General features: G+C 38.8%; 1 protein-coding gene across 2 annotated transcripts in view; it reads right to left on the bottom strand.

The window, feature by feature from the left end:
* Nucleotides 1-242: 242 nt before the first annotated feature.
* NAA60 (N-alpha-acetyltransferase 60, NatF catalytic subunit) overlaps nt 243-12,510 on the bottom strand; it is a 107,302-nt gene continuing 95,034 nt past the window's right edge. The window contains exons 6-7 of one of the 2 annotated variants that reach the window (XR_013601630.1): nt 9,424-9,702; nt 243-4,960 (exon numbers count right to left, since the gene is read on the bottom strand). Coding sequence is in view for 1 of the 2 variants with exons in the window: in XM_078663088.1 (XP_078519214.1) it covers nt 9,546-9,702 (157 nt within the window). In the remaining variant the exon portion in view is untranslated. The remainder of the gene's footprint in view (nt 4,961-9,423; nt 9,703-12,510) is intronic. The other variant, XM_078663088.1, reaches the window with a different exon arrangement.

Below are 12,510 nucleotides of genomic sequence, written 5' to 3'. Positions count from 1 at the left end.
TAAAACTTTTCTTGACAAGCTCAAAAACTAGCATGTACAATCCATCTCGATACGTGCTGCTACTACCAGTTAGTTGAAACAGCGGGTGCAGTGTGGGGAATGACTAGTAAGGCTTTTCATTTATAATGAGATCTGAATGCTCAAAAACACAATAAGTTCCTGGCAGCATATGGGTAGCAAAGTGTCCAAATTTCAAATCAAGTGCAAACAAGTTATTTTTTTAACATTTCGAAGAATCTTAGTTACAATTTTGAATCTCTGATTTTTAATGTATCTTTAACTATCTACAAAATAATTTGTTGTTCCAATTTCCCCACCAGAGCATTTTCTCAGTAGCTTCTGATTAAAGCATTGTACTGACTTCCAGATAATGAAGGAGGTGAGAAGAATGTAATGATTTGTTTTATCCCCAACATGGTGCAATTATAAATGTTACTAAATAAAGACTGTAACCCTTCCAGGTTCTAACGTACAAAAATAATAAAATCAATGAATCCTCACATATCTTCATCAATGCATGAAAAAGAAGAAATGATTAATGTTAGAAAGAGGGAGATCCTTCTCCCAGAGTTTTTGAATTACAAAGAATAGTTCAGTAAATTGGCCTTCTGGCGGGAATGAGGAAATCTTGTTGAAAAGCTTTTCTAAACCTAAATAAGAGGCACAACATTTAGAGTTTATTTATAAAATAATAATGTCTAAGAGGCAGGTGTAAGAAACATATGCACACCGATCTGCCCTAGCAAGAGTCTGACATGAAGATTCACTGATGTAAGATCATGTACTTCCAACTATTCATACCTCCTTCTAGGCATTCCTTTTGTCATTACGTTAGCAGCATGGTTTGCACACTTAAAGGGTTGTGTGAAATTTTGTGTTGCCGGTTCCATAACCCTTTGCAACAATTAAAAGTGGTCCTAGAAAACAATTTCATATAAGACCATATGCTGTGCTTATAATTGGACTATACATTGACATACTGGTCATCTAGCATGCAAGACTCGTGGGCACTGATACAATGCCCATACAAGACCATTCTTACTGATCCCTTCTCAGTTATAGAGCAAACCTAGGTCTGTGAATGGCAACTCTAATACATGTATTTCTTGGTACAGAATGTAAAAAACGTATTTGTCTCCTTTAGTATCTTATAATTTTAGTGGAATTGGTGGGCTGACTATACAGAGTGTCTGTTAGAAAGCTGTACATATAGTGTCAGGATACATAAAAGTGCAGTTAAGTATAGTAAACCTACAATTAGCTATACGATTATAAGAAAGCTAATATTACATGAATGATGCAAACTACGACAACAACTGGCAAACCAATCTCGTGATGAATTGAAGTCTGATTGAGGAATCTTTGAGATTTAGGACTTGCCCTCCTTAAACTGGAATTTTCAGGGCAGGTTATCATTAATGTGATCATAATGGGATATCCTTCAGACACAAGTCACAGGGTTCCCTCTGCTGATGCTACTCATTAATTATCTCCTTATTGTCTAGAAATATATATTTTTTTTTTATAAAACCCAACTTTCTCTAAGTGTATTAAGCTCTGGCTCACTTTTTTGTCAAGAGATGGAAGCCATACTCAATAGATGAAATTAAAAACATGTTTCTTGAGAGCGGAGGAGGTGGGTTGCCTAAGGAGAAGCACTGGACTACAACTGAAAGACAGCACTGCCAAAGTTAGGAGGCTCTTGAGTTAGAAGAGGAACAAGGGGTGAGCCCCCATGGAATTGTGAAGCAATAACGGTGTCCAAGCAACAACCCAGAATGGGACCGGAGGAATCATGGACTACTACTACTGGATACCAGGACAACAAGCAGAAGTTGCTGGAATTATATAGAATGTTATGAAAATGTTCACGGCATTCAATGAAATGTATAACACAATAATGTACATTCAGCAGCCCTTGACGGTGCAGGAAGAAGGAATGCCAGAGCTGAAAAACAAAATCGACCCTCAACAACCTAGGACTCAAAAGGTGGCTCTTCCAGAATAAGAATTAGCCAACATACTTCTCTATCTGGATTGCCAGTCTTTCTATACCAACTTGCAGTGTCATTGCTGACATCTCAGCACCAAAATTACAATCTCTACAGAACAGAAGTAGTGACTGGATACATATTATAAGGACTTCAGACATGTTTATAGAAGGTACCTCACTGCCTGCTGTAGCTTCCCTCTTTAAAATTTCTTAACCTTTCAAAACAATGATCAATAGCCATAAAAGGACAATGTCCTGAAAAAAAGACACCAATATAAAACAGTAAGAACGGCAAGTGCTTTTGAGAATAGAGCAAAGTGAGATGAGGTACTCACCGGAAACTCATCAATCAAAGGTTTGATTCATTCCTAACATGGCCGCCTCATATACAATCCTTCACAAGTTGATAAAATTAGTTTTACTGAGTTTTTATTAAAGACGTGTCAGACAAATCATTTTTAGTTGTATACTACTTTAACAGTCGTTTCAGCTTGATGGAAGAAAAGTCCTGTGGAAATGTACTGCGACCAATATTAAATTCTGAGGAATTTCATTGAGGGCAAGGTGAATTTAATGACACCATAAAAAACCTATGAAACCCGCTGGCAGGAGGGTCCTATGCCACACAATGTAGAATTTCAATAAAATGTGCAAAAAATATCCGCTGTACAGCAACAAACATTGCTACCTTAATGTAGATGTTCGAGAGAAAGGTAGTCAACACGGAAATGAATGCTCTAATAAAGAAAAACTGCAAGCGGAACACTAACTAAAATGACAATTTAAAGAAAAAAGAATTAAGATTATTTCCCTCCAAGAGTTAATGTAATTCCTCATGTGCCGACAGGAAAAAATGTATAAAGGGTCGTCAAGCAAGATAGAATTCTAGAGTAGAACGTAAATTTCAATTAAGCCGCTTTGAAGTTAGTTTACAGCAAAACCAACACTGCTGTATCTTATTTTTACAGTAAATCAGTACATCTCAATATTACCTACTGGTAATAATGATGGTGAAATCCAGAACTCCATAGAAAAGGAGTACTAAAACACGTTTTGTGTCTTCTAACATCATTTGAATGGAAATGGCGGACCTCTGCCCCTTAATATTCCTGAAAAACATAGGTAAATGACTGGACGAGGCCGAAATATTATGATGTAAAGGTAAGATAAAATGGCCCCTTCATGTACTGTACAATGATGGTGCAAGGCTCAATGTGGAAGAAAGAATATAGGAAGGTGAATGCTCAAAAATACTTGATCTTTGCCGAGGGAAAACTCCTCAATACTGATAGCATTGACAAAGCCAAGAGCATAGTGTCTATAAAAAGAGGTTTCACATAGTGTTTACAGAGAGATGGCTGACTATCCAGGGTCTCAACGTCATGAACATACCATCTAAGCAGAAAGAGCTCTTCATGACTTTCTTTTGGGTTCCACATTCCTCTACATTTAAAAGTAGTACACATCTCCTGATCTTACCTGCATTATCATGGAGGGTTAATGACTCTGCAGCAAATGTCTCTTGGTTTATGGGCTACATGATTTGCTGCTGTTCTTGGCACACCGCAAGTCCGAATTAATCTTTCTCACTGTCTTTGTAATAATAATGAACATTTTAATCACATCAGCGCGGCGCAGATTCCTGCGCTGTGCTGAACGTTCCAATGAGCCAACGGGCTCATGACGGAACGGTTCCGTCATGAGCACAGCTCAACCGACGCTCATGACAGAACCGTTCCGTCATGAGCGTCGAAGGGGTTAAAAATGTACCTGGCTCATATCACCTCCATGGTATTTTAGTCCTATTTCTGGCAGGTCTTCTGAAGATAAACCCACATTCACATTAATAAGTTAAAAAAAAAACTGAAAACATTTGAATTACTCACAGCAAAACAACAAATAAGATCTAAAACACTTGACGAGAAAGTTAAAGTAAACAGCCAACTCTGAAGAAGACTAGGTTTCCAAAAGACTTCCATAAAATATTCCAAAAGCTTGACAGCAGCAAACCAGGACTTTTGATGACCAGTAACAGAGTGAAATAAATACATTGGTAGATGGTCACTGAATACACTAGATAGGTTTGGAGATAGTGTGTGTGGTCGAGATGTCAATCGAAAAGTTGAATAAAAATTCGAAGAAAAAAAATGCAGAAACATCAGTTGCAGGTATGATCATGGCCTTTCTTGGAAAATGGTTAGTTAATATGATCAAAATGAGTAGCGTTCGAGTATGTTACTCATTTTCAAAAATAAGATCTTTGGTGAGTTGCTCAATATGAACTGCTGTTTTGATGACCGATGTATGTGTTAATACTTCACGCCTGTACCCTTCTAGTAACTTCCTATGGCATTAGTCAATAAAGTGTCCTGGTGCATATATTGCAGAATGAATATTCAGGTGAAGACTGAATTGGGTCAAATAATAAAAGAACACTTGAAAAAGGTATTAGATGTTAGAAATTATGATGGTTTAGGGTGTGTTCTTTGGATATATTGCAGCAGACCTGGTTCAGTGTACACCAAAACACATTTCTGCCCCTGAATTTCTAAGACTCCTCACTAATATTTAAAAAATATATAACAATTGTACACTATAGTTAAGACTCCCCGGTAGCAATGATCAAAAGAGTAGCAACTACCTTTTTTTCCACTTGTTTCTTTAAAACACAGACAGCACAAATACATCACATTGATGACACAACACGAAAGTGGCCCAGGATGGGAGCACAAAGCGCTGTGCGCAGGGGTTGGAAACGGCACTTTAAATGTTAGTCGTTGGTCAATTTCTGGCACAAGTCTGCAGGACTAGATTTCTGAACGTGAAAAAGGAGAAAGCGCCATCCAGGAAAGGTGTCCATTATAACTTGGTCAACAAGAGCAGGGACCCCAACTTTGTAGGCCTCCATTGTACAATCCGAAGCAAATATGGAATCAAGCATTCTCAGCCCAGCAGGAAAAGAAGAACCTTAAAAAACAAAAAAGAGAGAAAACATACCCTATTACTACTGCATACGGATTCATATGCATAGACTGTAAATGTGGTACAATGAAAAGATGTTTTCCTTCCACCTCATTTCTTACAAGACACCCCCCCCCCATTCCACACTGATGAACTGGAAGACACTGCCCATCACTCTTAGCTCACCCTGTAATTTACTAAATCTAACCTTGTTAGTAACAGCCAAACAAATCATGAATTTCAGGCAACTCCTGATACAATTTATTTAAAATATATCAAACATTATTAAACCTGTCAATATTCTTTGAACAGGACAGAAATAGCACAGTTTTTGTACTGGTGGAAAGGGGTCCAGTTAGCATGTTACACATGAGAGGGTCTTGTACTTTTTCCCACGCTCATTGAGAACATCTGAAATATTCACAGTTACATGGCAGTGGAAGCATTTAACCAGAGAAAAGGACAAAGCCCAATAGATAATGACCTAAATGTGTGACTAAATGAGAGCTCATATACAACTCATGATCTCTGGAAAGGTGTGCTGAGTGTTCCACGTAGGAGCCTTGCAGATAAAGTCCAGAGTAATATATACTGCTGGAGGCTGCAGAAGCGGACTTTGCTCCGATGCAAGTGCATAGAAAGAAATTTTACATATTTGATTGTGACACAATGATTTGGCTGGTATTACTTTATATATCGCTGACACATTTGTGTTCGCCACATAAGATGATGAGATCAGTAAGAAAATAGAAGCATATTCACCCTATTCATAAGTTGGAGAAGGATGAGCCACAGTCTCTGTAAATAAACAATGGATACTAACAGTACATGTTTCCAACAGTCTAGTACAGCTATTCTTAACCTTTTACCTGCTGTAAACACCCAATGAATCATTACTAGAATTTGCGGAACCCTACCCGACGCATTACTAGAAGTCAGGGACTCTGGTCTAAGCGATTTCAATGACTTGAACTCAAAACAATACACAGAAGTACAGAAACGTGTAGACGCTAAACAAATAGAGAAATTATGAAATATTTAATTTAATTCCCAAATATATGAAAAGAAAATTTCAATGGGAGATTTAGAGCTTTTCAAAATGTGTTTTCTAATTCTAAAAGATGAAGCAATATGCTAGTCTCTAGCATAATCACGGTCTATTTTGATCCCTAATGCATGCTCTCTTTTTGTCAGCACTTCAATTAAGGCAACACATCCTGCATACTTTATTCTGTTTGGTATATAAACACTTCTCCCACAAATCACACTAAGGATACCATCTTAGCATATATACATTCCTTCACGTTATATATGCCTTAATAACCTGCTAATATCATTTAATTTTCAAATCAGTCGTGGTCCTGTAAGTAGTTGTCACAGACCTAGGTGTTCACAAGCCAAAGGTTAAGAACCGCTGGTCTAGTAAACTTAAGGCCATTAAAATGATGGAGTAACCCACAGACATCATTCTACTGATCAGTCTGCTTGTTGCCATGCTGTTGGAGGAGTTCATCCTGAATCTCTTTAAAAAAACGGAACCGTGGTTTTGAAGTTACCAGTGTGCTAATCAAGGGTTTAATATACATTGGTAACGAAAACCTCTAAATTACTCCTGATGAAGGCAGCTGGAAGAGAGCCACTCCTTGTGGGCTAAGTTATGGAGAACTGGAAGAAGATGAGCTAATATGAGCTGTTCCACACCTGTCCGCAGGATATGAACCAGTTACAGTGGAAATCCAGACAGAAATGGATTCAACAAGAACATCAGTCATTTAGAGAAGGAGGCTATGCCCCACCTGAATTAGGTGTAATGATGTTGTTAACTCTCTCAAAGACAGAAAAACTGGTTTGCAATCATGCGTTAGCTCAAGTATCTTTACTCTAAAAGTATTTTAAATACTTTTCGCATCATGTTGAAACAAATCATATGAAACAAGCTGGTGATGATGGATTAATGCTGCCCCTTCTATAGGCTGTCACAAACACAATCACAGCTGTAATGTAAATTGTAGTTAGAGAATAGCTCCTGAAATTATATTTGAGGAAATTAAGACGAGCACTTCAGGATAGCCTTTTCTCCAGGCCAGCGAACGAAGCAGTGCATTAAAATTATGCTGGGATCGCCCCAACAATAAACTACACCCGAAAACCTTCAAGCAAAAGAGTAAGGCACAATAGAGTATGCTGGATGTGATACACTCATTGAAACTCTTACATATATGCTTTCTGAAGGACATTAAATTCTGTTGGCAGTATATCTGGTTGACTGTAGCAATATATTTAGGCCTCCGTCCAGTTACTTTAGCTATGATGATGACAGGCTGGATTAGTGCATTAGCTGAGCTATAGAAAAGATTGCCCAGTTTCTCCACAACCAGTTAGCAACTGGGCTCTACACCATGAAAGAAAAGTAGTAGTTTAAGAAACAGATGGCGGGGGGGGGGGGGGGGGGGGGTAATTGTATATTTGTTTTAGAACCAACATGGTAATGGTCTCAGCATGAGATGTGGCAGAGTCAGACAGTTGGAGATACGTAAATCTTTAATCACACTAGCTTGATAAAGGGAACTCTCTGAATGATCGGGAGTACCTGGTTCACATCCTGGGCTAAATCTGATAACTAGATTTGCTTGTTCACAAAGAAACCAAAGCAAGTTGTATAACTGAGCTATATAAAAAGATTTGATTCGAGATGATGTACCTGTCGAACTCTGTAAACAAAAAAACCAATTATCTCAAACAAGAGTGTTTCAGTGATATTACCAACTGGTTTTCTTACTTTTCCTAGGAGCAATATCTCAGCACTTTGTAATACACCTGCCAGTTGAGTGCTTTTTGTATAGCTGTATGAAACAAGAGCGCTTTGTTCTTTGGAACTGAGGCTTCATCCACACGAGGCAAATCAGATTTTTTATATATATATAACGCTTCGGTTTGCACTCAGCGCGAGTCACTCAATGGACGGCTGCCGCTTCACGGTAGTGCTCCGTGTAAGTATGAACGCTCAAAAAGCTTCTTGTCTCCACAAAAGAAAAGGCGGCATGCGCAGGACTTTACTGCAGCAGAGTTTTAATTTTCAAGTAAACGAAACGTTTCGTAGAAATTCCTTCTTCAGTGTTGTTAGCGCTACACATGCCGGGGCACCATTTTAAGTTTACATATTACCATGGCAACAGAATCAGCCAGCAAAGACGCTCTTCGTAATGCGTGCCATATTTGAATGGAGTAAACATCTCTCTTTCTTATTCTTTAACCAAAATAAAACATGCCACAATCATTATAGCTCGAAATTGTTTAACTGCAACATTGTTTCTGCAATTATCAGAAAGAAAATGATCCTGCCGTGTATCGGCATTTCGCAACCAATCACGACTGGTTGCTCACAATGGCCCATGTTCCATGTAAAATATTGCCGTGTATCGGCGTTGCGCAGGGCCACATTAAGGTTGGATTTGAACACCTATTACAAGCACTTACCCCCACAAAAATGTGAGAAACCTGATGTACTTCACTCATTGGGATACTGAAGTACTCATTTTGTATATCCACTGAGCAAAAGAAGTATTAAGACTGCACTGCATTCCCAGGCATGAAGCACCTCTGTCAAGTATCAAACTTTCATCTGCAATGATCAAGGAAAAATTCTATCCTGAATGCCTCTTCTTTCAATGTGACCAATATTTGACACAGACCGTTAGTGGTCAGGATTTGTAGTATGTAATGCAAAATGAGGTCACATAGTCATGCAGTTAGAAACAAATACATGCGCTTTAAGCCTCCAAGAAAAAGTCAAGGAAGAGGCCGTGGACTGTGTGTGTTACTGATTACTGAAAATAAATGGCACTCATCGTAGTGAGCTTGAATAGCACATTAGAAATAGAAGGGACCAAGAAACAGTTCCAAAACTATGGCATCAGTATACCCTAGCAATGCATTTTATAAACCTTGTACTAAAACTGTAAAAAGGAGTTGGAAACGGCGGTTTCACTTTGAATGATAAAGAAGAATTCCTTTTTAAAATTTGACTATCGGTGCATAAGTCTTCTGTGCAGCTTGTGGAGGAAGTAACAGGGCTATGGGGACATATGGCTAATTGTATACTCTTTACACCATGGATGTCAGGACTGGCTCATAAAATTCAAGAGGGGAAGGTCTGTCATTTTGTACAAAAAGGATTACTGCATTCATAGGCACTTCATTTCATGCTACTCAACAACTGACACTACTCTTAGATATCATATTAGTTTTGTTCCACGTTTTTCACTCGGTCCACCATCATATATTCCTACTAAGCCCTTGTAATAAATATTCTCTTGATGTTCTGTCCGATTTCAGTGTTTTGCACCTTTGCAGAAGGCATATCTCCACGCGCACCTTGTTTATCAGCATTCTAATGCATTCGCTTACAATCACTTGTAAGCTATTCCTTAGTTTAACAGTTGTATTCAAGTGATACCTTTATTACTCACATTCCCTTAGTGTTGTCTTTGGCCTCTACTGCTTCCACTCAACATCGCCTTCTAAGAATTATAGATCCCTGGCTCCTGCCACAGTACCTCCATCGTTGACTTCAGCCCAGATTTCCTTGTGGTCACATAGTTCGACTGTAGGCAATGCCACTCTTTGCCGAGATGCCAGACCAGGGCAGTAGGCTACGCAGAAGAGTCTGTGCTTGCCGGTAAATTCGCTGGGGAATGGAACACGGGCTGAGGTTCGCTAATGTAGACCCAAAATGCTGAAGATAATCAGTAAACCGTAGTCAAGGAAATTAAAAAAAGAAAGCATATGAAACAGCAGATGAAACTACAGTCACATCTTAACAGAATCTTACAAGGATAGTGGGATATTAATGATATCAGAAAGGTCCACAAAGGCACACAATACGTCTCAACAGGATGCAGTCCTTGAACATCATCTAGATATGCGTCCATTTCCAGATAGGTTACTTCTCCTGAGTGACTTCTGTGGGGTGGCACTCCAATGCAAACCTGTGTTGCACTCGTTTATCCAGGACTACAAGAAGTGTACCAAGCATTATCTGCACCATTCATGCTGTCCTAAGGTTATCACTCCCACCTAGCTCCAAGAGCACAGACTGGTGAGCATTTGTCACTGTCTCACCTTAAAGCATCTAAAGTTACAAGCTTCCAATCCCTTGCCCCTTCAATGAGTTTGCAACACTAATTGTGCAATGGGCAGACCGAATGGTGTATCTTATGGGCCTGTTTTGGTGTACATATTGTATATAGCAGTGTGAATTCTTTTGGATACATTTCTGTTCACTACTGACATTTAAGCAGCCAGGGCAGCACAAGACCATACAGGGTACCAGCAGTGGCTGGGTCTCCTCAGTATAACCCAGTCAGTTATCTAGAAGTGAGGAAGATAACTGTCTGCATGGTCCGCCACTTTATAGGGATAATGTTTAAACTAATTCCAATGTACCCCCGGCCTATATCTATGGCTATGCTCTATATGAATTAATATTCACTGTATTCAAATAAAAGAATCTTTACAAAATACTGTGAGACATACATTGTGCTAAAAATATCTTGGGACAGAAGATTTGAAGTGAGAACATTGTTTTTAGTGTTAAAGTTGTATATAAAATTGGTTTATAGTTTTATTAGTTGTATTAGTTTTAAAAATGTATTAATTATTTTAATGTTTAAGTTTACTTCATTCGTTTTTGTGCTTTTTAAATTTAATAATAGATTGTTTTTTATTTTATGTCAATTTTTCGGGGGGTTGTAGGGTTTGAAGGGGGATGGGAAGTTTAAAATTTTTTTATGGGTTATAAGAGTTATTTGTATATGTGTTACTTGATTAATTATGTATATTACTTGTATTAATTAATAACTTGCCAACTAAGGTAATGTTTTGGTAATTGGATAATTAGATATTTGACTGTAATAATTAGTTGGTTTTAAATATTTGGATATTAAGTATATTACGCTTTTTGTATATTAATTTTACGGAGTTATTACTTTTAACACTAAAGTGAATTGCTATTTTTTCTCTTACTAATTTAATGAATGTTTTAATTGTTTGATATCATTATATGCATACTTTTATGTGTTAAATGTGTTTAACTTTTAATATAAATTATATGAAAACATTTTATTTATTTAGAGAGATATATTTTATGTTTATTTATATATACATTATTTATTTTCAAAATTCAAACTCAGATTTCTAAAGTTTAACATTTTACCTTCAGATGCTTAAATGTAAACAAAACAAATTAGGAAAGTTGAAGGTAATTTATAGACCTAAACAGCATACACAACATAATATAAATACACCCTGTCAAATTCGATATAGAAAAAATCCAATAAATGTGTAAATATTATGCATTTTTTGATTATAAAGGGCATCATCCTCTCAGCATGTTCTTTTAAATTGTACAGAAATAGAATAGTCTATATCAATAATATAGGGAGGACGGTGGCAGAGTCTCCCCGACCCGCTTGTACATCATTTGCTGACCGTGAGTGCATGAGTGCGCACTGCTCCTAAAAACTGCCTGATACCTCTGAGCTGTGTTATTTTTAAAATTCGCTCTTTGTAATTTTATCGTTTTATTTTTATTCACCTCTGTTGCCGATACTAATTCAGGGGGCACTAGGGGTCCATTGGAGCTTTTCCAGTAGTGAGAGGGGCTGTGCTCGACCTTCCACCTGCCCGCCCCGGTCCGACTCGGCAACCAGTGCCGTTGAGCGGAGGGCGGGACAGGAAGAGCCAGTCACCCCACCCCAGTCTCACGCGCGGTTAGCGCTCTAGTTGTGCAGCAGGCAGGGCTATTAAGCCCACTCGTCGCCCCGAGCGCGTAGCCTTAGGACGCGCCTGAGACGAGCCAGAGAGGACCGGACGGGGCCAGGGGCCATGATCCCTACATCTCCTGCGCAATGCCCGAGCTCTCTTAGGAGGATAAGCTATTCAGCCCAAGAACTACGCAATTTACAATTTATCTCCCTCTCGAGTTGTGTGGAGGACCCATGGCCTCTTCCGGATGGCCCGTTCTCGTGCAAGATTTGTAAATATCAGTCCATCCCCAGTAAAGAGCGCTTGGATAAGAGACTGCCGGAGAACCTTAAGATTTCTTCTCCCATAGGCAACAGCATTCTTTGTAATGTTAGGTCATTATCCAAGCACTACTCTGAGGTTTGGAACCTGATTCATTCTGCTCTTCCAGATTTTTGTTTCTGTACTGAGACATGGTTAAAACCGCATTTGGTCCCAGCTATTACGCTTGGGATTCCATTGGGATATAAAATAATTAGGCTAGATCGCCCCGTGAAAACTGGTGGGGGGGGGGGGTGGCCATGGTCTATAAGGAAATTTTCACGATTACCATCTTGGACCAAAGCTGTACCAGCGACATTGAAATTTTGGTTTTTAAAATAAGCAACCACATGGGGACCAGCTGGAAGGGGGCATTGGTGTATCGTCCCCCTGGCCCCTGTATGGCTGTCTCTACGATTTTAATGGAGACTTTGGCACCCCACATCTGTATGGGGACCAACTTCTTACTCCTCGGAGATTTTAACATTCAT

Source organism: Lissotriton helveticus, chromosome 10 (assembly GCF_964261635.1).
Source record: "Lissotriton helveticus chromosome 10, aLisHel1.1, whole genome shotgun sequence".
Taxonomy (NCBI): domain Eukaryota; kingdom Metazoa; phylum Chordata; class Amphibia; order Caudata; family Salamandridae; genus Lissotriton; species Lissotriton helveticus.
The sequence above is the reverse complement of the archived record's forward strand: the minus strand, read 5'-3'. Positions and strand labels throughout refer to the sequence as shown.